This window comes from Patella vulgata, chromosome 6, assembly GCF_932274485.2.
Source record: "Patella vulgata chromosome 6, xgPatVulg1.2, whole genome shotgun sequence".
NCBI lineage: Eukaryota > Metazoa > Mollusca > Gastropoda > Patellidae > Patella > Patella vulgata.
This window is the reverse complement of record NC_065884.2, coordinates 45183167-45210016: the sequence shown is the minus strand read 5'-3', so window position 1 is coordinate 45210016 and position 26850 is coordinate 45183167. Positions and strand designations below refer to the sequence as shown.

General features: G+C 34.8%; 2 protein-coding genes across 2 annotated transcripts in view; both read left to right on the top strand.

Annotated features, from left to right (window-relative positions):
• Nucleotides 1-5533: 5533 nt before the first annotated feature.
• Nucleotides 5534-15913, top strand: LOC126825028 (protein adenylyltransferase FICD). The gene is made up of 2 exons (XM_050554441.2): nt 5534-5867; nt 9237-15913. Exons 1-2 carry the CDS (start codon nt 5585-5587, stop codon nt 10313-10315), a joined length of 1362 nt encoding a protein of 453 aa, XP_050410398.1. The 5' UTR covers nt 5534-5584; the 3' UTR covers nt 10316-15913.
• Nucleotides 15914-16648: 735 nt separating this feature from the next.
• LOC126825027 (ATP-dependent RNA helicase DDX51) overlaps nt 16649-26850 on the top strand; it is a 19795-nt gene continuing 9593 nt past the window's right edge. Inside the window, exons 1-8 of the mRNA XM_050554438.2 lie at nt 16649-16746; nt 19238-19784; nt 20303-20450; nt 22784-22929; nt 24610-24726; nt 25115-25176; nt 25517-25625; nt 25804-25943. Coding sequence (XP_050410395.1) covers nt 16724-16746; nt 19238-19784; nt 20303-20450; nt 22784-22929; nt 24610-24726; nt 25115-25176; nt 25517-25625; nt 25804-25943 — 1292 coding nt within the window. The 5' untranslated portion in view covers nt 16649-16723. The remainder of the gene's footprint in view (nt 16747-19237; nt 19785-20302; nt 20451-22783; nt 22930-24609; nt 24727-25114; nt 25177-25516; nt 25626-25803; nt 25944-26850) is intronic.

Sequence of the window (26850 nt, the reverse complement as noted above, 5' to 3'; positions counted from 1 at the left end):
ATAACAAAATGATCCTGTAAACATATCTTATTTATTTTGCTTCTTATTGTGAACAATATTCAAATGGGAACACATCAATAACAACACATTTGTACACTTATGGATGTTTAATCTGTAATCAACGGTACAAAGTCAGAGGGGTCAAAACCAAAAGTACGACACAGATGTCAGCAGCGCGTGTGTCCTCCAGGGGCTCTTACGCACGCTGTGCAGCGACGTCGCATGGAATTTACCAATGTTTGAAAGAAGGCCTGGGGCAAATTGTTCCATTCTTGGACAAGAGCAGCTTCTAAAGCAGCAATGGTGTGCATCTGTGGTCTCCGATACAGACGGCGTCCAATCTCATCCCAGACATGTTCTATCGGTGCCATGTCCGGAGACATGGCTGACCAGTCCAAGACATTGATGTTGTTAGCAGCCAGGTAGTCCATACTAAAACGGGCGGTATGCGGACGTGCATTATCCTGTTGGAAGTGCTGAAGTTGTGGGTGCGCTCGAAACATCGGAACAACAATTGGTTGCAAGACATCATCACGGTAGGCTACAGCATTAACGCGACCCCTGCAAATGTGTAGGGCGGTCCGGTGATGAAATGTGAAGCCTCCCCACACCATTACACTTGTAACATAATACATAAACTCATTTTATTAGAAATATACTTTAATGCTGGATAACATATTTACAGGTACAGATAATGCTGGATAACATATTTACAGGTACATATGGTGAAATCTATCTGGCTCTTGTCCCTAGGTCTGCGAAGACCTTATTTCCGGGGTCCAAGGGCAGACCCCTTGCCTCATGGTCTGAGGGCAAGTTCTCTACGTCTCTCTCTGCCCTCGTCTTATCTTGTTTTCCAAACTAGGCTTATTTATATCGGCTATGGTATGCCATAGTTAATACCATTAGTAATCAGAACAATGAGACTTAATTATTAAGATTCACACATCCTATCTCTAGACAATATGTGTTAATGCTTGTTACCTAAATCTTATATCATAATATACTTGTCGGCTAAACATTGTTTGAACAACCCATCACATCTTACATAATACTATGTCATCAATCCCCACACATACAAATTAAATCTAACATGTACATGTACAACAAATAGTGCAAGTGCTTACATTGAATATGTAAAATAAACCATTATCAAAATACCCAACAGTATTTTGTAACATTTCCTCCTTCAACCACAAGTTTCAAATAGTGAAATATATGAAACATTTATGAAACGATTTGAAACAAAATATTAAAATAACCATATAACATAATGAAGTAATAAGACTTAAAAAAACATATATAACCTAATAATTATTGTCAGTTCATTTTTAGTTCATTCAGAAAACTTCCACAGGAGACATCAAAATAACAGCCACAGATAGTTCGCAAAATTGTTAAAAATTAAACCTAAATGACACGCATATAACACCACAGGAACAATATTCGCACACAAAATTTTCTATAAACTTCACACGCGTAAATAGAAACACAATTAAAATATCCTAAACTTCGATCGCGTAAAAACACATGATCGGCATTAATCAAACACATTAATAATAAAAATATATTCTGGAACACACGACTCCAAATTAATACATCTGTTCGTAATATTATCCACCATGAAAACTGGCCAAATACTTCACGAAATGTACCATTATCCGCCATGAAAATATATTTTATCGCCGATAACGTCTTCAAATTACCATTATATTTCTTCTTATGGTACATGGGTAAATATCCCAAGACAAACATACGTCAGTTTGCAAATATTCAATTTTACCAATAAAATACATCCGTCATCCACCATTTGGATAAAACTAAACATCGATGCAAAAATATATACTGTCGTCCACCATTTGGCTAACAGCAATCATCGATGAAAATTATTTTTTTAATCTAAATGGTTGTCCACCATTTTGGACGTTCTTCATACGTCGATAAAAATAATTAATATCAGTGTCCACCCTTTGGATACTCTTCAAACATTGTATTTTGTTGTTCTCCATTTTCGTCGTTGTGGGGTTAAACATGCTATCTTCTGCATTATGTTCCTTGATTTTAAACATTTTTTTTTTTTTTTACTCTTAACTGACAATTTTCGACGCGAATTTTAATTAAATGATTATTGCCAAACTCAAAATAAGTGAAGATTCTATAATGTGCTTTACGTAATATAAGCCAAAACGTATCTTATCGTTTAACGTTATTAAATCAATATTTCCTGAATCATATTTGTCTAAATATTAAATAAAAATTCATCTATATATCCGTATTTTGGCTAAATCTGCCTTAATCTCTGTATGTCGAGAAAATACTATTTTATTAGCTAATTCCGCTAATCTAAACCCACTAATCGGGTATAACAAACAAGGCGGTTTTACGCCGTTATAATATCTAGACAAATATTTCGAAGCTAAATTGTTCAGGAAATATAACTAAAAACAATTAACCGATCAGATCGAAGATTTCCTTTATAAGAGAAAAAAAAAAAATTGTGCACATTTTGAGAATATAATTTTATGTTCCATCATGACTAAATCGCCAAAATATAGTCATTACTATATTTATCAGAAGATAAAGACAAATCTTTTCTCTTTGTAATTTTAAATTGCCAGTTTTGTAAAATAAAAATATAGCAATCAAAGACATACCCAGATCCATTATTACTGTTGGCGATCTCGTCTTTTCTTCCTCAGAGCTTGATCGTCGAGGACTGTAAAATATAATCGTCTAGTTTCTAGTTTACTTTTTAAGTTTCTTCTTCCGTTCATCGTCTAGTTTCTAGTTTACTTTTTAAGTTTCTTCTTCCGTTCATCGTCTAGTTTCTAGTTTACTTTTTAAGTTTCTTCTTCCGTTCATCGTCTAGTTGCAGGACTTTGCGTTGATCTTTGACCCATCTAAGGTTCGACTGGTCACGAACACCACTTATGAGTGTGTGATAGAATACATAAACTCATTTTATTAAAAAGATATTTTAATACTGGATAACATATTTACAGGTACAGATAATGCTGGATAACATATTTACAGGTACATATGGTGAAATCTATCTGGCTCTTGTCCCTAGGTCTGCGAAGACCTTATTTCCGGGGTCCAAGGGCAGACCCCTTGCCTCATGGTCTGAGGGCAAGTTCTCTACGTCTCTCTCTGCCCTCGTCTTATCTTGTTTTCCAAACTAGGCTTATTTATATCGGCTATGGTATGCCATAGTTAATACCATTAGTAATCAGAACAATGAGACTTAATTATTAAGATTCACACATCCTATCTCTAGACAATATGTGTTAATGCTTGTTACCTAAATCTTATATCATAATATACTTGTCGGCTAAACATTGTTTGAACAACCCATCACATCTTACATAATACTATGTCATCAATCCCCACACATACAAATTAAATCTAACATGTACATGTACAACAAATAGTGCAAGTGCTTACATTGAATATGTAAAATAAACCATTATCAAAATACCCAACAGTATTTTGTAACACACTTCCCCCACCCCATCGATTCGTTTCGAAGACGCAGCAGTCTGCAAGACGTTCACAAAGACGTCTCCACGCACGTTGACGGCCATCAGCGTGATAAAGATAAAAGCGACTCTCATCACTGAAGAGCACACTTTGCCAGTCTACTCTTCTCCATGTCTGGTGTCCTTGAGACCTTGAGCCCATATCAAACGCCGCTGACGGTGTTGGCACTTACTGGTCCTTGTCTTCCGACGACTGCTGTACCTGTTCGAGTCGCTGGGCGGAATCTGTCACGCAGATGAGTGACCCGGATGTAGCGGTCTTGAGCCTGGGTTGTAACGCGTTGTGGACCAGGACGTTGACGGTCACGTGTTGATCCAGTAACTCGAACACGTTCCACCAACCTTACAATACTGGATTGATGACAATTGAAGTGTCTGGCAATAGCACGTGTAGACATGCCAGCCCTGGACGTTCCCATGGCTTCATTCCGTTGATTTTCAGTAAGTCTCGGCATCTGTAGCTCGAATCCTTCACACGTCCAACAACAAATTACGACAGATTGACGTTTCACAGTTCATGTACTGCACATTAAGTTGCACATTTTGTATGCTTTTAAAGGGCTCACACACAATGCTGCGCGTGAATATTGGGGTTTTCGTGTGCATCTCCTGCAATCTTTTTTTTTTTTTGCACACGGGCCGATATTTTTTGCGTTTGGGAGCATTGTGTGAAACAATAGTTCATAGTATTGCATAATATTATACATACAAAACCACCTAGTAATAAAATATTTGGGAAAAAATGTCTTATAAATAAGCTACAATATCCGATTTGCAATTTGATGACTCGTTGATCACGAAACGTCTGAAAAGGTACATTTGGTGCGAAACGACGCAGAAATATCCTGTTACAAAACTTACATCCCACTTCTACTCGTTGCCATTGGCAACCTTTGATAAAACTGTCCTGCTTATTTGCAATACATGCATAAAAGTATCAGAAATGTACAGAAAGATTACTGTCCACTTCTGATACACGGATACTTTTTTACCGTTGTAAATCCCCATCAACCAATAAGTAGCGGACGATTTGTCCGACCCAGATCGCAATTGATAAGGATAGCTCTAAACATTGTACATGAAACAAGTAGTCAAAATCTTAGTAACAAAACAAAATTGGGGGAACTACATGGCAGTTCAAAAACATATACAATGACATTAAATTAACATAACAACATATTACAAAAATCAATTATTATACATATCAATTGGCATCCATTTCATAATTTGGTTTGATTTATATTAATATGCAAAATATATAAATTAGAATATTGAAAAATTATTTTAATTAATTGTGATGATAGAAGACGCAGTTCTCTTGCTGGACACTTCACAGGCATTGAAAATAAGCAGGATGAAAAAAAAACGCCTAGAAAATCATAAACTTTATTACAAATAAATTTCAACGGAAGAACCATCCGCCGATGCATACTTTCACCAGGAATGACCCACGTTTCGCATTTCCTTTACACTACATTTAATAATATCGCAGTCCTCTACGCCATAGACAAGTTGTTTTGACGATGTGGTCTAAACAAACACGTGATTGTTTTACGTTCAGAGTATCATTGCAAGACGCACGTGTAAATACTACTCAGGTCGTCTCTCCACTGCGAAATCATTCTACCATGAAATGTAACGTGAGGCTCAGAAAGGGATAAATAATGAAAGAGCAGAAAGTATTTGTCACTTTTCGGTTGAAACGACTCGATAATAAATACTATTTTTCACATTTTGCTTCACAATACTCGATAGAAATGTGATGTAAGTAACTTATTAGCACCTTTCCTCGGTGTATCGGTGAATATCAGGACAGTTTTGGTCGGGAGCCGCCTCGGCTCTGCCTCGGCTGGGCCCCTCGACCAAAACTGTCCTGATATTCACCGATACACCTCGGAAAGTGTGCTACTAACATAGAGTTAACTCTGTGGCTAATAACTACTACATACATCAATATAAATATGACGACCGATAGGTGGAGCTGGCCATCCTAGTCCGCGTGTGCTGAGATCACTGGTGCTGACAGCTGACGTTAAGTTTTCAACATGGCGACTGTGTTTACCTGTCAATCTGGACCAAATCACATATCTTCAAAAGTTAATAACATTAGACATGCTGAAATTGTTATTCCTAAATATATATTTCTTGGATTTATATTACTTGGGTTTGTTGTTTTGATATCAAACATTCCTAGGGCTATCCAGTTATTTTTTCCTGTGAAGTATAATCTTGGATTATTCGGGAAACTGGGTGCGGAACATTTCTCTTTAGATGTTAGAGAAACTGGTATTGTTCCACGTATTCGTCACAATATACCCGTAAATCCAGGTTTGTATACGTGTCAAGTTAACTGATGTTAATTAAAGGAGTAGTTACGTAAGTCTCGCATCGTTACTATCTGTCCTTATTACATGTACCGGTAGGCGCAATGTAATGAAAATAACGCTTTAAGTTTAAAATACAACACCACGACCTTCTGGGCGTTATATATATATATATTGCACTTTCGCACCTCTACCACCTATATACCCATAAATATGATAAATCCAGTTTTGTATATGTTCGGCTCAATCTTCACCTGCCGCACAGATTGCAATCTGTGCTGTCATCCTGCACTCTGCGCTTATCAAGCTGGTGCGCAGATAACTTTGCGCTGATTACCCCTCGATGTTTTTAGAGATGTTAGGACAAGTGTGTCTACTGTGACCACCCATCCTGCATTTCGCAATTGCTCACATGCAAGATTTCTAATATAGGAAGTGGATAAACGACTGGATTCGGTTCCTTACGAAAATTTACTACGAAACCTGATACCGGTATCGTCTCTGATTTGCCCATTTCATCACGTGGTTATTCTATCGCGATAGGTTCGGTTCTAACCCTAACCCTCGCTTTCTTGCATTTTCTAATGTCCGCGTATTTCTTCACCAATATATCACTTTATTCTTAAATTCAAATTGTTTCATCGCCTCTAAAAGTGAATTTACTGTTGTAAATTTAGAACCAACAAGGATGCCTGTAGAGGCCGCCATATTGGAAAAGACCGCTAATAACCACACGTGATAAAATTGGCCAATCAGAGACAATATCCGGTTTCGTAGTAAATTTTTGTCAGGAACCGAATCCGGTCGTTTATCCACTTCCTCTAATATTATGCATGAATCTAGTCTCGCGATGATAGTCTATTTGAGTATTAAGACTACATTAGTCTCGGTAGGCCTACCCTACATTAACTTTTTTTCAAAGATTCGTATCAGTATTTTTAGACCTAAACTTAATCAACAATTTATAATTCTGTTTCTCAAACATTCTGCCCATGCAACACGTAAGTTTTACATGTATAAAGTACCGTAAAGGAAAATTCCTGCTTAAATATTTATGTGTAATACAAACTCATGACTTACATGTACAGTAGTTTACAGAAACAGACTTGATTTACAAATTAAATTGCTTCTGATTTCTTAAACGTGGGCGAGAACTGGATGAAAGCATGGACCTTAAAATATAAGGTCCATGATAAAGGTGATTAATTCTTCAATTAATGTGTCGTCCGCTACCAGCAATTTTAATCAAATTATACTTCCCTTTGTTCTTTCCATGCCAGTTTGCTATGCTTACGCTGAGCGCATATTTTCACTGATAAAATATTGTTGGAGAGATGACAGAAACCAGGCATCAGTAAAAATTATTAGATGTGTGAAATTGAAATTAAACTTTAAATATTCGTGTCAGGCGTTCCACAAGATATATTAAGAAATCGCAGATTATTACTATAGAAGCCATGAAATCGAACAAGAACTACCCTTGTAAACTCATTAAACTATCTTGAGATGTTATGCATTCAGGAGAAAATCACAAGTTATCACTACAAAATCAGAGTATTTCAGTAGCATATTTCTTGTCTAAAATTTTCGGGGGAGGCCCCCCCTCTATCGTGGTCTCACACTTATGGCATTCTGGGTGAGCAGCTCTGCTGCCCACGGAGTCGCAGAAAATAAGAGGGTTTTTGAGCAACATATATTTTTTCTGAAGTGTCCCGCAATATGAACAAGCAAAGGTGGTTACCCTAAGTGTGTCAGACATAATTATATCATATCGACTTTGTAGTAAAATACTTTTCAAAATCACTGCACAATTAGTGTGTCTGCTTAGAAAATAAGATTTTTAATTCTAGTCAGCAGTGTCTCGTAATTGGTGCTGACCATGTGACAATGTCAAAAATATTTGCTGTAATTGCCATAAAATTCAGTGTTATTTTTGTACAGTTGAAATAAATTATAATAAATACCTGTCAACAAACAGTTGACAGGATTTTTTTAATATTTTATCAATGTGCGATCACTGCGATGTAATCTAAAGTTTCTGAATTCAGGTTCAGTGGTCAACATGGGTGAACAGATTATCATCACTTTAATCCATTAAATAGCCCGACCAAAGTCCACTTTGCATGCGCAGATTAGTCAATGGAAATGAGACAGAGATTCGGGCATGCACGGGGGTAATCTGTCCGCGGAGGGTAATCGGCGCTCAACATATAGATACATGTCAAGGAGTAGTTACTTTAGCCTCTTAACCTTACTTTCTGTCCTTATTGTATACTAACGTCCAAAAGAAAGTATACATTGTGCATTTTGTGCTGCATCAACCAAAGTCGTTTTTCCATGGTATACGGTATTAGGGTAGAATGTCAATTACAAATGTTGAGTTTGGACGCAAGAGACAAACTCAGTAATGCTTTATCAAATGTTTTTAATCTAAACAAAACTTAGTCATACTTTTAGTGTGTATACTTTCTTTTGGACGTCAGTATATATGCACATGTAATATGAAAATAACACTTTTTTAAGGTAGCAAAGCAAAAGCTTTTTTATACGCCCACATTTTCATATGGACTTATATTGTCGTTGCCCCTGTTGACTCTCTATATGTCACAATTCTTATCCGATTTTGACGAAACTTGAAATTTAGGTTTATCTCCAAAAGATCTCACTTACTTTCAATATTGGCATGTATCAGATCGAAACTTCATGGATTATGGTCCCTGATCATATGAAAAATCACGTTTTTAGAGGTCTCAATTTTCAACTGATTTGGATGAAACTTGAAATGCATGTTTACAACTCAAAGATTTTGGTTCCTTTCGATATTCCCACATATTGGATTGTAGCTTCCTGAATTATGGCCCTTGATTGTACGAAAAATCACTTCTTTTTTGGGGGCTACATAATTTATTTGTTTTGATAAAGGGTCTGCAGCATGCAGCAGCATTAAAGATAAGCAATTTGATTGGTCAAGATTTTGGAACATAACAACTCTGCTTTTAATTGAGGTAGAATGTTTAAACTTGATGTAGACGTTCATTAGGTGAATGTCTTGACTGAGTTCAATGATTAACATTTTGAGCTAAAGCTAAGCAGAGCTAATCAATTTCATTGGTCAATGCTTTAGGACAAGATAACTTTGATTCTATCTGATAGAGAGTGATGAAACTTAGTGTATAGTTGATAATCAGTTTGATTGCTTGATACTTTTGAAAAAAAATAAATGTGCGATAAATTAAAATGTGTCATCTATTTAGTTTGGGATTTCGGCGGGGGACATCGGCCTCATTGTTGGCTTGTTTTTTTGATGAAATTTCCTAAAACTAAAAGTTGTAAATATCTTACAGATTTATTAATTGTGTTTGTTTTATTTCAGACATTAAGAAAGAAGCTGTTGCTGCTTTACACATTGCTCTGGATTTGAAAGAACAGAAGAAAACTGACAAAGCTTTAAGAGTACTTCAACATGCTATAAAACTTGACCCTTACCATGCTGATATATTAATAGCTTATGGTGAAATAGTTGAAGAATTTGAATCTGATATTGTAACTGCAGATCTAATGTATAACCGTGCTCTTGTAGTGAGCCCTCAACATAAACAAGCCTTAGAAAATACACTTCGAACTAAGCCAATTGTTGAGGAAATAGACCAAAAACGTTTTAATAGAATTGATAAAAAAAGAGACAGACTGTATAAAGTGCCTTCCAATCATCCAGGGTTGAGACGAGCAAAACAAGAGGCTTACTTCTCTCATATATATCATACAAATGCTATTGAAGGCAACACATTAACACTTTCACAAACCCGTGCAATTGTGGAAACAAGGATCGCTGTTGGCGGAAAAAGTTTGGCTGAACAAAATGAGGTTTTGGGTTTAGATGCTGCTCTCAGTTATATTAACAGCACGTTGCTTGGTATTGGGCAGTTAACTTTGGATGATTTGTTAGAAATCCATCGTCGTGTTTTAGGGTTTGTTGATCCAACAGAAGCTGGCCGCTTTCGTAAAACTCAGGTTTTTGTGGGTGATTTTGAACCACCACCTCCTGAAGATTTACAGTACCTGATGGAGCAATTTATCGAATGGTTGAATTCAGAAGAAACGGTAACTTTACATCCAATAGAATTAGCGGCATTAGCCCACTATAAACTTGTCATCATACATCCTTTTTATGATGGAAATGGTCGGACCTCGCGGTTGTTAATGAATCTTATTCTCATGCAAGCTGGATTTCCACCAGTGTCTATTGAAGTGGAAGACAGATATAGATATTATGAATCTTTAGAGACAGCTAATAATGGAGATGTGCGACCCTTTATTAGATTTATAGCCGAGTGTACTGAAAGAACAGTTGATGAATTCTTGATATCGACTTTGGAAGGTTCTTCATTACAAGTGTTAAACAGAACTAATCGAGATCGTGTTATACTGTTAGAGAAAGATGAAGATTTATAACTAATACTTAGGCCACACTAATTTAATTTTCAGTTCTTTGGGGTCTTGATAAATAAATAGCTGCTTGAATCACATGAAAGATGTTCAATTTAAAATTTTAAAACTTTAAAATTTGGAACTAAAAACCTTTGATCAGCTCAACCAAGAATTTTTGGTTTTTAAATTAGTCTTTTTGCGGAAGAAATAAGAAACAAACTTTAACAGGTATTCCTGAAGAACAAAAAATCAAATTGGTGTAGCCTTATTGTGGTGTTAATATTGATGTAAATTAAATTATTTTAATAACTATGTTACGTACATGTACCTCAAAGAAGCAGACCCAAAGCTCTAAAGCAGTGGACACATTAGCCGAATCGTTCGGCCGAATCAATCGGCGCCGAATGGGTGGACACACTTGCTGAATGCTTCGCCCAATTCAACCTGCCGATTGCATCACCTTTAACGTCACATGATTAAACATGGCGGCGTCTATGTCTTCAATCTATCACGTGACTTCTCGATATGAGTGGTGATTGATTGGCTAATGAATACTATATTCGACCGAATGCTTCGGCGAAGCGGACAAACCAGGCGAATATATCAAACCTGTTTGATTCAGGCAAATCATTCGGCCGAATGACAGTGGACACACTAGGCGAATTTCGACGCAGATTGATTCAGCCGAACGATTCGGCCGAATCATTCGGCTAGTGTGTCCACCGCTTTAGAAAATCATGTCATAGATTGATTTGAACAAATTTGCGACCAGTAAAAGTACTTTCAATTGTTTGATCTTACTTAAAGTTAAACTACACATTTAACCCCTACACTTTGTACCTTTTAAAGATATCTTTTCAAAACTGAAAAGAGTAGATGGGGACAGAAAAGAGGAGTTGATTTTGATTTGTTACATGTGTAGCAAGTCCAAACCATACCAATTGACATGCTGGTTCCTGTCACATGTAAGCTTATTTTACAGTCTTCATTAGCCCAGGTGGAGCAGAATAGTAGGACAATAAACCCCATTTCATTTCATTTCAAGCTTACTTTCACGTTAAAACAGATCTTTCGTTTTGTTTTTTAAAAAAAATCACTAACATAATGCTATTCAATAAAGATTAGCAAGGTGTCATTTATTTGTGGGACAGCGCTAACTGAATTCTATTATCAGTATTTAACTGTCTTCATTTTCATGGCCAATAAATGTTCAACTATGTAATATGTAACTGTCATCATTAAGTAGATGTTTGACCTCAGAACTATTCATTTAGTTGGAATGTTGTTTGAATGATTTGATTGTGTTTATAAAAGCACCTCATATCCATCCAACTTTTTCATAAGATGTTTTGCCACTATTTTCAATGATCAGAGCATTTTGCTCCAAAATATCTTCATCTTTGATTCACTTATCATTTTATGGAGAAAATACTCTGAATTTTTATTTTATCACCTTAACTTCAGTCATGTTATACTAGTTATAGCGTTTGATATATTACCGGTAACATATATTCAAGATAAACTGATTGTCCATTATTATAAATATACTGAGATGCAATGATTTGACCATAAGTGCTGATGAGACATAATACAACTGTGATTTTCAACATTCCCATTCTGTTGAATACAATTGTTTTATTTGGAGAGAATTGATCTGTGGTGCTTTTACATGATCATGAAAACATCAGTCTCGCATGTTATTGTTGTAATCTGATATTCTTTCATTCAGAATTTCAAGATTAAAGTGTATATCAAATAAGATTTATAATTATCATTTATAAAAGTCGTACATTTCAATTACATCGCAGTGTGATATGTCAAGTTTGGTGCTGGCTTCCTTTAGCTGATGCAAGTGCAATTACTGGTAGTAATCATGTTGCCATTTTTTTAAAAAAAAAACAATATTCATAATGTCTTTCAAATAGATTGTTGCGGAAAATGGATGTGGAATAACTAATCTTGACATTGTCTTTTCTCAGTACCACAATTATGGACGGATTACTCAAAAAGTCAGATGGTTCATTATTGTTCAATAAATATTAATATGGAAGCGTTGTCTTTTTTAATTGAAATTTAATATAAATGATAATTAAGTCAAAAGTAAAGAAGTTTTACTTTTAAAATCTGTCAGTCAACAAATTTTCTAAATGCTATTCTTTATACTTGTAAAACCGTCAGTCTGAGTAGTGGGCTGCTTCTGAATGCTAGTCTGTAAGTCTTAATAAGGAACAAAGGATGTCTGACTTTTCTGTAACAGCATGTTATGAAAATATTTTAACTTTTTACTTTATGGTTATTTTCCCCATATAGTTAGAGGCGGGGACCAGTGTCCGCCCTTAAAACTGAATCGGTTTTTTTAACAAAATGGAACAGAACTTATTGCTATCCAAATTTTACAAAGAGCCCCAGTGTAAATTTGCCTTTGTGAATGTACCGAATAGTCGTTCTAATTATAATTTCAAATTTACAGCCTTTTTTAAGAGATTATATGGAGTCTTTAAACAGTTTTAAAGATCCATCAAAAACGGGTTAATTAGACTATATATTATGTCACATGCATCAGTGTCAAAAAATTTAATTCACAGAACGGAATGAGAGAGAAGAAAAAATTACATGTATAATAAATTGCTTTTATTAATCACTAAAGCCTATACATCACATTGGTTGACAAGATGTTGTCTGTGAGGTTTAGGAAGATAAATTGTTTGGTTTTTTTAAAATAAAAATCCTGGATTATCTTGACAAATCAACTGTTTTTGTCAATTAAACATAAACTGTTAAAGAAATGAAATGATCACTACATTTATACTTTTTATATGTCCACATGGACATCCACATGGAAATGTGGACATAATAATATATTGTCCTCTCTCTGTCTGTCAGTCCATCCGTCGTCCACAATTTCTTGTGAACACCAAAAGTTATCATCTGATTGTTTTAAAATTTTCACATTAGTGAGATGCAGAAGCCTATTTAATTTCAATAATTTCTGTTAATTACTTCTAGAGTTATGGCCCTTGTTTAACTTTGTTGCACCTTGTGAATGCTCTAACATCAAAAGTTATCTGCCGACCTGTATGAAATTTATATGCATCATTTAAATTAGTAAAAAGAAGAATCCTATTGAATTTCAACCAATTTATGTTTAGAGTTATGGCCCTTGTTTCACTTTGTCAAACCTTATGAACCTCTTAACGACTAAAGTTATGATCCGATCTTTGTGAAATTTATATGCATTATTTAAATAAGTGAAACGAAGAAGCCTATTGAATTTCAGCAATTTCCATTTATTACGTCTACAGTTATGGCCCTTATTTCACTTTGTTGAACCATGTGAATGCTCTAATGCCAAAAGTAATCATCAAATCTGTATGAAATTTATAGGCATCATTTAGATTAGTGAAACCACTGAGCCTATTTAATTTCAGTAATTTACAATAATTACTTCTAGAGTTATGGCCCTTGTTTAGCTTTATTCAACCTTGTTAAAGCACGCTTGATGAAAATTATCATCCGATATGTATGAAATTTATATGCATCATTTAAATTTGTGAAATGGATGTCTATTGAATTTCAACAATTTTTGTCAATTACTTCTAGAGTTATGGCCCTTGTTTTACTTTGTGAACGTTATGAACGTTCGAATGACAAAAGTTATCTGATCTGTATGAAATTTATATGCATTATTTAAATTAGTAAAATGAAAAAGCCTGTCAAATTTCAAACTTTCTGTAAACTACTTCCAGAGTTAAGGGCTATGTTTCAGTTTGTAGAACCTTATGAATCCTCAATCGACAAAAATTATAATCTGATCTGTATGAAATTGTCTTGTAAATGCCCCCAATTATCTACAAATAGTAAATATGCGACAACCCTTGTCGACCACTCGGACGATTTAGCTGCTGTGGTCGTATGTTTCGTTTTCCTGGCAACCTATCTTTGCATATTTATACTCTATTTTCTTAAAGTGTTTCTAACCTGTGCATGTAACATTTAGAGATGTAAAAAAGCTGTTTGTAGTAGAAGATGAATAATAGTATTATAAAGAGGTTTCTTCATAGCTCACTATGTAGATTATTGAAAGATGCAAAAGCAGAAGGCAGTAGAACTTTGAAGCACTTGTAGCTTACATTATGAAAAAAAGTACTCTTCATTAATCTCATTAGAAATTCATACTGCATTTAAATTGAAATCTCATTCTGTGGGTAAATGGTTCAGTTTGATCGCATGTTGTACTTTTATTTTAATAATGTTATGCATCATGTAATTTATATCATTGAAATCCCCCTCCCCCAGCTTTATCTCATTTTATTGTTGTTATTTATTATGTTATTTTGTTGAATATTGTTCTGTGATATGAATTGATGTTATTTCTGGAGATAATTGTTTCATATTTTTGTTGGATCATGAAAATTGGTTATACGGTAGGTGTCTAAAGCTAGTATCTCGTTAGACTGTGAGGGCTCGCGACTAGTTGGAGAATCAAAATTACGCTATTAGCGACAATGTTCACTTAATTGGAATAACCCTTAATCTGAATTGGTAAAAGACACATTTTGGGCCAAAATTCATCTGTAGTTTGTCTACATTTGTGCAGCAGAATTGTGAAAATTTGGCACACAACTTGAGAATTTGGGACCATATAAAAAAAAATTTATATCGCAATTTAGACACAAAGTATCTGAATTATGTTGCTATTTATTCTTAATTGATTCACAAATTTGAGGCGGCCGAGGACACCTGTCTCGCGTCCAGAATGTAAGATTCTTAGTCACAATTTAGTTTCATAGGTCGTCAACCCCTCCCAAAGTTTAGCAATTCAAGAGAGAGATGTACTGCAACTCACAAGAGAAAATTGAGATATTTTGGAAACTCTCCCACGATTGATGTTCACAGTCCAGTGAGATACTACCTTATTTATCTTGTTAAGCTACAATCTGTAATACAACAGTAACTAGCCTCTGGCTGTTATGAAGGCATCTTTTGATGCCTAAGTGATTTTGATTGTCTTATTTTATAAAAAAACAGGAATGTATGTCTAACTAATATTTTTAAAATAAAGATGTAATGGGAAACTAAAAAAAGAAAATGTTCCCGTTACTTAAGTATCCACTTTCTAGTACCTAAAATGGTCTGTAGAACATGAAATTATTATGTCTTTAGTCCTGGGAATAAATGAGACCTGGAGTCTTTGATAATTTTGAGATCAGTGTTACAATAATAATCAAAATACATACAATGTAAAACAATAGTTCTAAAACATTAAAATGTCAACATGTTCATAGTTTAAAAGCATGTTTAAAAAGTTCAGTTTTAAGATTCTTTTTAAAAACAGCAACATTAGTAGAGTTATTTTTGCAAGACTAGGTAATTCATTCAACATGTTAGCAGAGGCATAAGCAAAGGCCCATTCACCAGTTTTGGTTTTTACTGTAGGAACATGGACTAAGTTTTTATCAGCAGATCGCAGGTTCCTACATGGTTTATAGTGTTAAAAGTTTATTAAGATACTGTGTGGAGCAGCCATTATTTAGACAATTAAAAGTTAACAATTTCATGTTTTATAAATTACCACACTAGATTGTTATTGTACTCAAAATAAATCCTATTTTTAATAGAAAATTTAATGTGTTTGTTTATTATGATATATAATAATATAATATTATGTTGCTGTTGGTCCATCTACCAGTCTGTCTAGGTTTAATTTTGCCGTTGGCAGGGGTATACATATCGATTTTGTTAGATGAGGTGTTTGTCAAAAATAAGATAGACTGATCGATACACAGCCCCCTAATATGAATGGCAAAGCCACGAGCCGAGCACCTCGGTGCAAGCTCTTTTGGGGTCTGGGGGCATCCTCCCCCTGAGAAATTTTTGAATCTAGAGTCCCTGAAATGATGTTTCCTGGATGGTCAGAAAACACTTATAACATGAGTAAATTGAGTACTATGCATGGGAATTCATGGCCAATAAGGCAAGTTAAAGTTATGTCCCCTCAATGAGGCTCAAGTCCTAAGCTCTTTCAGTTTGCAAGTTTCAATAAATATTTCAAGTTGCGTGCCAGGCATTTGAATTTGATGCAGTTTTATTATATATATAGCCGGACTAGAGTCCATGGCACAGAACTCAAGTCCCCACCTTTGGTATTTAGTTTGTATTTGGTAGTTTTGGGTAAATCGTACTACGGAAAAAATAATTGAGATGATTAATCACCCATTCAATTTTTCAACAGAGACTTGTGACATGTTGAGCTCTTTGTTGTCATATAGATTAAGAACATCGGAGTCTTCCAAAAATGGGAGAGTATTACTAGTCTGACACCTGCAGATCGAACAGAGTTATCCCAATTCCCAGTGTGCTTAGTAAACATGTCAGCCTCCATGTGTTAAAAGTGAAATTTTTAGAAACGATCACCCAAGTATATGAATTATAATGGCACTGTTTGATATTAGGAGGTAATTCTCAAATTCTTAATGTGTATACTGATATCCGAATTATATGAATTATAATGGCACTGTTTGATAATATGTAACAGGCATTGCCTGAGTAGAGCGAAGCTGATTATTCAATTGTCAAATATAAAACATTCATAATTAATTTTCTCACTCAAGTGATACAAAAAATGTTCAATAATTTAGATTTTCCAAATTGATTTTCATTTAGATCTAAATTGTATACATTAATTTTGTTTTTTAAAAAAAAGAACAAAAAAGTGTGTGAATTATTTTCATTGACGTCAAAAATATGTGACGTCATTGATGAGACGCGTCATAGAAATAGTTCTATGAGACGCGTAATCTCGCTTGGGCGAGATTTGGTAAGTTGACATGTGCATTGCCTGTTTTGCCCAGTGTATCCGGTTCCGGTCTGAATTTTTTTTTAATCAACAGTCTGTGGGTGACAATTTCAGTTACGCTCCTGTGTTACTGGAAAAGAGCTTTGCTCAAGCCCTGCGCTTCGCGGGATGCTTTAGAGCTTCGCTCTATATTAGGTAATTCTCAAATTCTTAATGTACTGATATCAGAAAGGTCCATACATATCGGACCTAGTTTGTTCACCCTTTTGAAATAAAGATATTATTATTATTATTATTATCAATATCAATAAAATTATTGCATGTCCCAAGAAAACAAAATTATTCCGACAATTTTTCAGCACCACTGTTGTGTGGTGGGATAGGACATACATATATGGACCTTATCATTATGCACAATACTGCCAATACTGGATCTTTGTACAAGTTAGGTTTATAAATTACATGTCAAACGTACAAATTGAAGCTGTAAAATTAAAAACGGTGGATTGTGGCTAAAACTATTTCGTGCCTTAAGGCTTATTTGTACGATCTGAGAAATGTCTTGGCCGAGAAAGTTCATCCAGATTTTCCGGCGTGGTTACCTCTTGTCAGTGATGCAGGACGGAGGGCCTGACAAGGACAGCTGTCTAGTCGTTCGAAGACGAATGGGACGAAAAACCGAGGTCCCATTTACATATTGGCGTGCACGTTAAAGATCCCCTGGCAGTTGGAATTCGATATAAGAGTAGGCCGTAGCACTGCTGCCCCGGCAAAATTTCCCTCATAGAACACTGTATGGCGTATGCCCGTCTTCATAACATTAGCCCAGTTTAGGAGCAGAACAGTAGAACGTTAAATCCCATTTCATTTCATTTCTGAGAAATATCTTTCTCTAGGGTTAGGGTTCGGGTTAGGTTTATAAATTACATGTCAAACGTACAAATTGAAGCTGTAACAACGGTGGATTGTGGTGTGGCTAAAACTGTTCTGAAGGGTTAGGGTTAGAATTGTGGGTATGAACACGGAAAGATATTTGTCAGATCATACAAAGATGTAGTATCGTGCGGACCTTAACTCTTATAGTTATAATACTTATTTATATAAGGTCCATGGATAGGATTATAATATCATTATGGTCATAGATGGGCCATGTCATGGGCATGGTCTAGAAAGTCGAATAGCCGCAATATTGGTAGCGGTGGTACATGTCTTATCCCACACTGATCAACAGTGAATATCCACTAGGCTGCTGCAATCACTGATACACATGTAGTAGGGATGACATCAGGGCGGCTTAATGAGCCCCCAGTATTAACTTATTTCCTTCCGAAAATTAAATTCTAGAACATTTTTTATAAGCCGTAGAAAAATAAATAAAGGTGTTTGAAGTATATGTACAAAAGTAGGTAAAAAATATGTCCTATTTAGTGTAAATGGATATGTAAAATGAGTAAAAGGCACCATTCTGCCCGGACCAGTAAACAATGCATGCGCCATTGAGACAATGATTGACGCCCCGTGATGTGACGTCATGTGTTGAAAGTAGTCATCTTTTACAGAGTTATTAGAATACTTTCGTAATCCTGTGCGAAAACAGTTTGATCTTGTACACCACTACATTTTCAATACATATCATCACAGTTTGCATGGAAAAAGTATTTATGTTACAAATAGTGAAGAGTGGAACACTGAAATCATAATCTTATCTTACCAAACATGTTTTTCTATATTTTTGAGGTGACGTGAAATCAAGTGCGTTTTCTAATTCTGGTTCGGTGGCCAGTTCAAAAACGACAGAAATATTGCATAGCCATTGGATTTTATTAAATTTATGAATTTATGTGGTAAAATTTCACCTTTAATTTAATGAGAAATGTTTTTTTATACATGTGCATGTATGTTAAGCTACAAAATGTATGAGCAGCACAATTTGGGGTCAGTGTAATTGGAAATTAAGGGAGTTATAGGCCGAATGACAACAAAACATGCTCAAAGGAAGTCCTTAGAACAATCCACTAAGTGAAGTCTTACCGCATAATTCATTGATTTTGAAAAATCCAACTACCTCTTGAGATTTTAAGTGGGTGACTGTTTAGTGCTGTATACTGTACTACAAGATTTGTGATCTACTTAGATTTGTTTTCATTTAGATTTAAAGGTGATGACATCGATGAGATACCAGAAGATCAACCTAATATCATTCTTCAAAAATTGAAAGAAAATGTCCAGAAACGAAAGAGTGAAAAATTGAATAAACCCATAGTAAAGGATGGCTTGGCTATTGATGTACAAGGTAAAGTGTTAAAAAAGGTGAAAAGAAAAAAAGATTTGGATCACACTCAAGAAACCCATGTTAAGTCTAAAAAACATAAAAAGTCTAGAGAAATAGTTGAAAAGGAAAGCAAATCACCAATGCCTGAAGCAGATGATTCGGTAAATTCGTCAAAATCTGTGATAAAAAACAAAAATGTAAACATTTCTAAAGATAAATCGAAAAAAAGTGAGTGTGTGAAACTATGTGCCGTGGCCGATCATTTTAGTGCTACTAATGATGAATGTTCAATAAAAGAAGTCAATAATGATGAACCATCAGAATACGAACGTGAAAATGTCAGTAAAACTGGTATAAAAGAAGGACCACACACTGTTGGAAACTTTACAGTATTAGGTGATTATAAAGTTAAGAAACAAGTCAAGGTAAGATGTATTTTTTATCAGAATGCTGCAATAATCAGTGGTGGACCTACATATTGGGTCCATGAAGTTTGAAATGTTATTGGGGCCTTTCACACCATAATCTATCCAAGGTACATGTAACTCCTGTTATCTTCTTCAGTGGGATTGTTCCATCACCACAAATTTACTTTTTTTTAACTGTTTGCCATATTCTTAACATATGGAAGAAAATAGCAAAATTACTACAAAAACCAATTCTTGGCATATACACTCAGTTATAGTACAATAGCTACTACACATCCCTATTGTATGAAGTAACGATCTCGTCAATAAACATTTTCAACTGTATGGCCTAAAGTTGTATTTGGGACCTCTTCCGGGATTAGGGACCCTGAACCTTAAGCTTCATTAGTAGATCTGCCCCTGAACAATATTAATATATATATTTTTGGATAAACCAACAATTCAAACATGGCAGAAGTTTTTATTTGATGTTTTGACTGGTGTTTGTATTAAGTGATTGTATTGTTATGTTGTAGGTGAAACATATTTTACCAGGTTGGTTAGAAGAACCTGGTATTATTAGCAATAGTTTAACACAGACACCAGTGGAACAGTTTATAGGATTATTAGACGAAACACTCATCAATAAATTACAAGAAAATAATATTACACATTTCTTCCCAGGTATTACATATTATATTGTAAATAGATCCAACAGCCTATAAATCACATGTTTCACCTCACAAATCCTTGAAACTGTCTTAAGACCATATATATCAAAAAAAATATTCTGGTTCTGAGATAATCCTTACCTTGAATCTGATGCAAGATTTTATTTTGTGTTTTATTTTATCAAAGGATCACTACTGGGTTAAATTAATGACTTCTCATAAACATCTTATTTCAAGGCACTGTAATTTATCTCATGTTATTTATAGGAATGTATGGTTATCCATATATGATTTTTGATTGTCAATAGCTAATATTTATCAAGGTTTCATAATACTTGATAAATCAAACTATGGCACATATCTGAGCTAAAAAAAAATTTGTACAGTAATTAATCATACTGTTTTGGGGTTTTTTTTTTGACATACATGTAAGTCATACAGCCCGTTTTAATTGAGCAGGATTGTCTTAGAACCAGAATGGTTTTTTTATTTGGCCTAATTTCTAGCTAATTTCTATATACATGTATGTCTCCAGAAATTTTACAAAAGTTCATATCCTTGTCACTTAAATCTGTCTGATTTCAACCTTCCTTTTGGGACACAAACTTGATGTAGGTGTTTATTAGGTCGATGCCTTGATGGAGTTCAAAGATGAGCATTTTCTGCTTAAGGTAAGCAGAAATAAGCACTTTGATTGGTTAATGCTTTGGGACCCAATAACTTTAGTTCTGATTAAGTGAGAGTGGTGAAAATTGATGTATAGTTTCATTACATCAATACCTTGAATAAGTTCGATAATGAACATTTTCTGCTCAGGGTAAGCAGAGCGATAAACAATTTGATTGGTCGAGACTTTGGAAGACAATAACTTTCCTTCTAATTGAGCAACAATGTTCACACTTGGTGTAGGTTTTTATTAGGTGAATGCCTTAATGGAGATCGATGATGAACATTGTCTGCTTACGGTAAGCAGAGATAAGCAATTTGATTGGTTGATGCTTTTGGGCACGATAACTTTGAATATAATTAAGTGAGAGCAATTAAGTATAGATTCATTATATCATTACCTTGACTAAGTTTGGTGGGAATTTTCTGCTTAGGCTAAGGAGCAATAAGCAATTTGATTGGTCAAGACTTTGGAACATAGCAACTCTGCTTTTAATTGAGGTAGAATGTTTAAACTTGATGATTAGGTGAATGTCTTGACTGAGTTCAATGATTAACATTTCCTGCTAAAGCTAAGCAGAGGTAAGCAATTTTTTTTACTTTGATTCTATCTGAAAGAGAGTGATAAACTTAGTGTATGGTTGATAATCAATTTGATTCCTCGATATTTTTGAAGGCTACTTTTATATGTGGTCAGTTAGCTTTAAATGGTAGTTTGTCGTCTGCATGTAATAACTTGAATTTAATTTCATATAGATATAATATCAATAAGTACGACATAGGTAAATTGTGTGTCCATACTATACTACAGAAACTAACATCAATCGATAATGTTGATGATGTTACTATGCAAACTGTAAGTGCAATAAATGATATGATTTTATTAAGGGATCAAACGTTTTGTAAAACGGATAAAAACAATTTAAATGAAATTATTCATCACTTGTCCACATATTAGACATTTAACTATGAGAATGTATATTTTTTGTATATTTATTACATTTCTCATAGTTTTGTAAGTATTTGTGTATTGTGTACTCAATTTAGTACGAAATAAATATATTACTATTATTATTTATTAAAGTTTTTTTTGTTAAGTTTTGAGAATATATTTGTAATGATACTTCAGGTCATGTTGCTGAGTTTTATCTACTATAATTCCTCTTATACCTCGAGAAGCCACTGTGGTCAGTGTGTAAGCTGCTGGCTCACTTACCAGGGGAACCAGAGTTCAATCCCAGTCATGGTGTTGTCAGTGGTGCAGAAAAGAAGGACATTAAACCCTATTTCATTTATTAATTTACTCTTATACTGAGCCCCTTGTCAGTGATGCAGGCAGGAGGGCCTAACAAGGACAGCTGTCTAGTCATTCTGATGGGACGAAAAACCGAGGTCCCGTGTACACATTGGCTTGCACGTAAAAGATCCCTTGACAGAATTCGATATAATTTCCCTCGTAGCACACTGGATGGCGTATGCCCGTCTTCATTAGCCCAGTTAGGAGCAGAACAGTAGGATGTTAAACCCCATTTCATTTCATTTCATTTCATTTCTTATACTGAGAGTAATTTTTAAAGGATCGGGTTTAAAAATGTTAACCGATTAGGGTACTTGTTTCTTCAAGTATGACAAAATATTTTGGCTCTTTTAAAAAACGATTATAAATATTATGTTTTTCAGTTCAGACTCAGATATTACCATTGTTATTAAACCAAATTACAGATAATAATTGTTATGGAAAAGATGGCTACCAGCCCTCAGATATTTGTGTTTCGGCACCAACAGGAAGTGGAAAGACCTTGGCATTTGCTCTACCAGTTATTCAGGTTTCTAGTTATTCATTTTTATACGCCCACATTTTCATGTAGACGTATATTGTCGTCGCCCTTGTCCATCTGGACGTCCGTCCACAATTTGTTTGTGGACACTCTACAGGTCACAATTTTGATCTGATTTTGATGAAACTTGAAATGCTTGTTTATAACCCAAAGATCTTGGTTCCTTTCGATGTTCTCACATATTGGATTGTAACTTCCTGAATTATGGCTCTTGATTGTATGAAAAATCACGTTTTGAACTTGTGGTTCCTATGGAGGTCACAATTTTTATCTGATTTAAAAGAAAACGTGTGAATATATCACAGTTATACACTAATGATGGTTGAGTTCGAATTTTGTGAAAATAGGACAAAAACGGGCGGACATAATGGCCGCCCCTTGTACGCAAATTGTGTAAAAAATATGGTATATCAAAGTTGTTGAACCTCTAGAGGCCACAGTTTTTATCCGATATGGATGAAACTTTAAATATATGTTTTTATCATAAAGATCTTGGTTCCTTTTGATAATCACACATATCCGAACGTAACTTCCTGGATTATGGCACCTGATTGGTCACCTGCAGAGGTAACAATTTTTTTTCCGATCTTAAAAACTGTTTAGATATATCACCATTCCACGATAATGGAGGTTGAATTGGAATTTCGGGAAAATCGAAATTAAAGTGCACGACAATATGGCCGCTCTTTGTACACAAATTGTGTATAAGTATGTCTCTATAGGTCACAATTTTTATCCAATTTTGATGAAACTTAAAACATATCCTTGATATTTGCGCATTTCAGACCATAACTTTCCGGATTATGGCCCCTGATTGTACAAAAAATTTGTTTTTGTTTTAGCTTGCTCTCTATCCATCTCTTGTAAAATGTGGGTGTATCCACATTGAAGTGTGGTGATAAAATTGATGTTTGCCATGGAAAGGGAGTCGTGGTGGCTCAGTGAGTAAGACGTTGGCTCGCCAGCCTGGAGTTAGCTGAGAAAGTTCATTTGGAATTTCCGGCCAGGTTACCACTTGTCAGTTGTGTAGGACGAAGGGCTGGTAAGGGACAGTGTATTGTTGTTAGGATGGGACAAAAAAACAAGGTCTCGTGTACTCATTCGTGTGCACAACATAAAAGTGCCCTTGAAAGTTGGAATTCAAAATAAGAATGGGCTGTAGCACCACCGTCTGGGAAAAATTTCTTTCATAGCACTGCATGGCATATGTCCATCTTCATTAGCCCAGTCGGAGCAGAAAAGTAGGATGGTTAACCCCATTTCATTTCTGTCATGAAAAAGCTTATTGAGTTGGAAGGATTATCAATAAATAATGTCTGAGTTAGGCTCTTGAATACTTAGGAGTAGGACAAATGTTGTGGATGCTCTTGTATTTATTTTTCTGAGACCAAGACCAATTTCCAATAACTTGAATACCTAAAGTTATCATCTGATTAATGGTACATGTCAACATGATGAAAATTTCATTTAATAGACTGAAGAAATACCAATATCACACAAAGGGGGTTTTTTCATGCAACCAACTGCTAACATGATGGAAAATTATATTTAATAGACCGAGAAGAAAGAACACAAGGATTGATATGGATATCATTCTTTGGTGAAAACTATTGGCTTTTAATATAAATTTTCACTGACCATTACATGATTTTGTTCATATTTTTACAGACATTATTGAATAGAGTAGTATGTAGAGTAAGAGCATTAATAGTTTTACCTGTTCGTGACCTGGCGTTACAAGTATATAAAGTATTTCAGACATATTGTAAAGGTACTGGACTAAGAGTAAGTGGCTTTAATTTATTACTGATTGCTTATTGATTTCATAAGTTTATCTCAAGATTATGATAAAACATTGTTACATCTATGTCTCTGTGTTTATCGGTTTCCCTGATCAATTACCTAGGGCATTTGATGATTTGGAAGAGTTTTAAAGAAAGATGTATATCTACAGCATACATCTACATCAACTATAATTCCCAACTTATTCCTTATTTATTTGCATTAAGTCACATTTGAAAAATGTGCCATTATCTTTTTTCCTGAAAGAGTCTATGCAAAACTTTAACTCAGTACTTTTTTTGCAACAAATTTGAGAGAAATCGGAAACTTGGACAATTGCCAAAAGAAACGGCCTGTGGAAAGAATAATTATTTTTTTTGTCTTGTTTTAGGTTATCTTGTTAGCTGGTCAGACTTCCTTAGCTGAAGAACAAGAATCTCTAGTTATAGAAAGGTACATTAACAAGTGCTGAATGCTAGTTTTTATCTTAATTTACAATATATATATCTTGAACTTTCATTTCTTTGTCATTACCTTTACCCTGATAACAGTGCATAAGTAATTTTTATCTTAATTATCTGTGAATGAACACCACTTTGAATCCCAGAGACCATAACTCAGTAGATTCCAAGATTCATGAAGATGGATTCAGACCTAATAATTTGTCCCAAACAGCAAATTCAAAATTTGATAAGTCGGAATATGGAATTCTTACCATCAAGCACATTTTAAGCAAAGAGTACCGATATACCACAGGATTACGTTATTCAGATTACAATGGGTATGATTTCAGGTTAAATGGTTGCTGTAGTTTAGCCGATATTGTTGTAGCAACTCCTGGTCGTCTCGTTGATCATATCAACAAAACAACTGGTTTTGACTTGAGTCATTTACGATTTCTGGTGAGTTTAATTTTTCTCTGTATTTTGTGACTCGCATCATTTAGCTCGCTACGTTGCCAGGCAGTGAAACATGCTCAACATGTGCAATAAGTAATCAGTATTGTTCTAAATTAAACTTGTTTCCTCATTTCTTATGAATAATTCCAGCCATTTTCTTAAGTATTTTATTTGGATGTAGGTAATCGATGAAGCTGATAGAATGATGGAAGATATTAAACAAGACTGGTTAACACAAGTTGAAAACTCAGTTTTAAAACTTCATGGTTCTGGTTGGAATCTGGTAGACAGACGACCCCCTATACCATTAACAGTTCACAAGTACGTCAAAATAATTAACTATTGTCTTGTATTTACATATTTTTATTTATTAGGAGCATAATTGAACTATTACATTAGTTGTCCCCCCACCTTTAAAGGAATCCAGGGGACTATCTAAATGGGTCTGTCTGTTTGTCACACTTTTTGGGACACAATAACTCTCTTTCTAATTGAGCTAGAATGTTCAAACTTGGTGTAGGTGTATAATGGGTTTATTGGTAGTGATTCATTATATCAATACATTCAGAGCTAAGTAGCGATAAGCAATTTGATTTGTCAAGACTTAGAAACATATCAAATCTGCTTTTAATTGCGGTTTAAAGTTTAAACTTGGTGTAGTTGTTCATTAGGTGAATGGTTTCACCGAGTTCAGCGATAAAACGGGCATTATGCAAGAGCTACATCTTCCTATTGCAGGCCTTTCTTAAGGTCTTAAATGTTATAGAAATTTTTAATTAGATATTAATTAACTTACCAACACCATAATAACTCTCGATGCCATCAGATGGCTTCGATATAAAGTAGATTTAAATATGTTTTGCGGTTGATGGTTACCCTAAAAATGGATAATCGTGACTTTGTTTATTATCGTAACAATGGTAGCAATGAAAATCGAGGTTAGACTCAGAGTGAAGTAATTTCATTATATATTTTTAAACTATTATAGAGATAACTCTCAGCTCTTTATCTAATCTTCCCTAATGCCCCTTTAACATTTTCCGCTAAGTAATTTCATTGGTTGACACTTTGGGACAAGATAACTTTGATTCTAACTGTCGCAGGTTTGCCCCTGGTGTTAGCAGAGAAAGTGCATCAGAAATTTCCGACGTGGTTTCCCCTTGTCAGTGGTGCAGGAAGGAGGGTCTGACAAGGACCGCTGTCAAGTCGTTTAGAGGTCCCCTTGGTT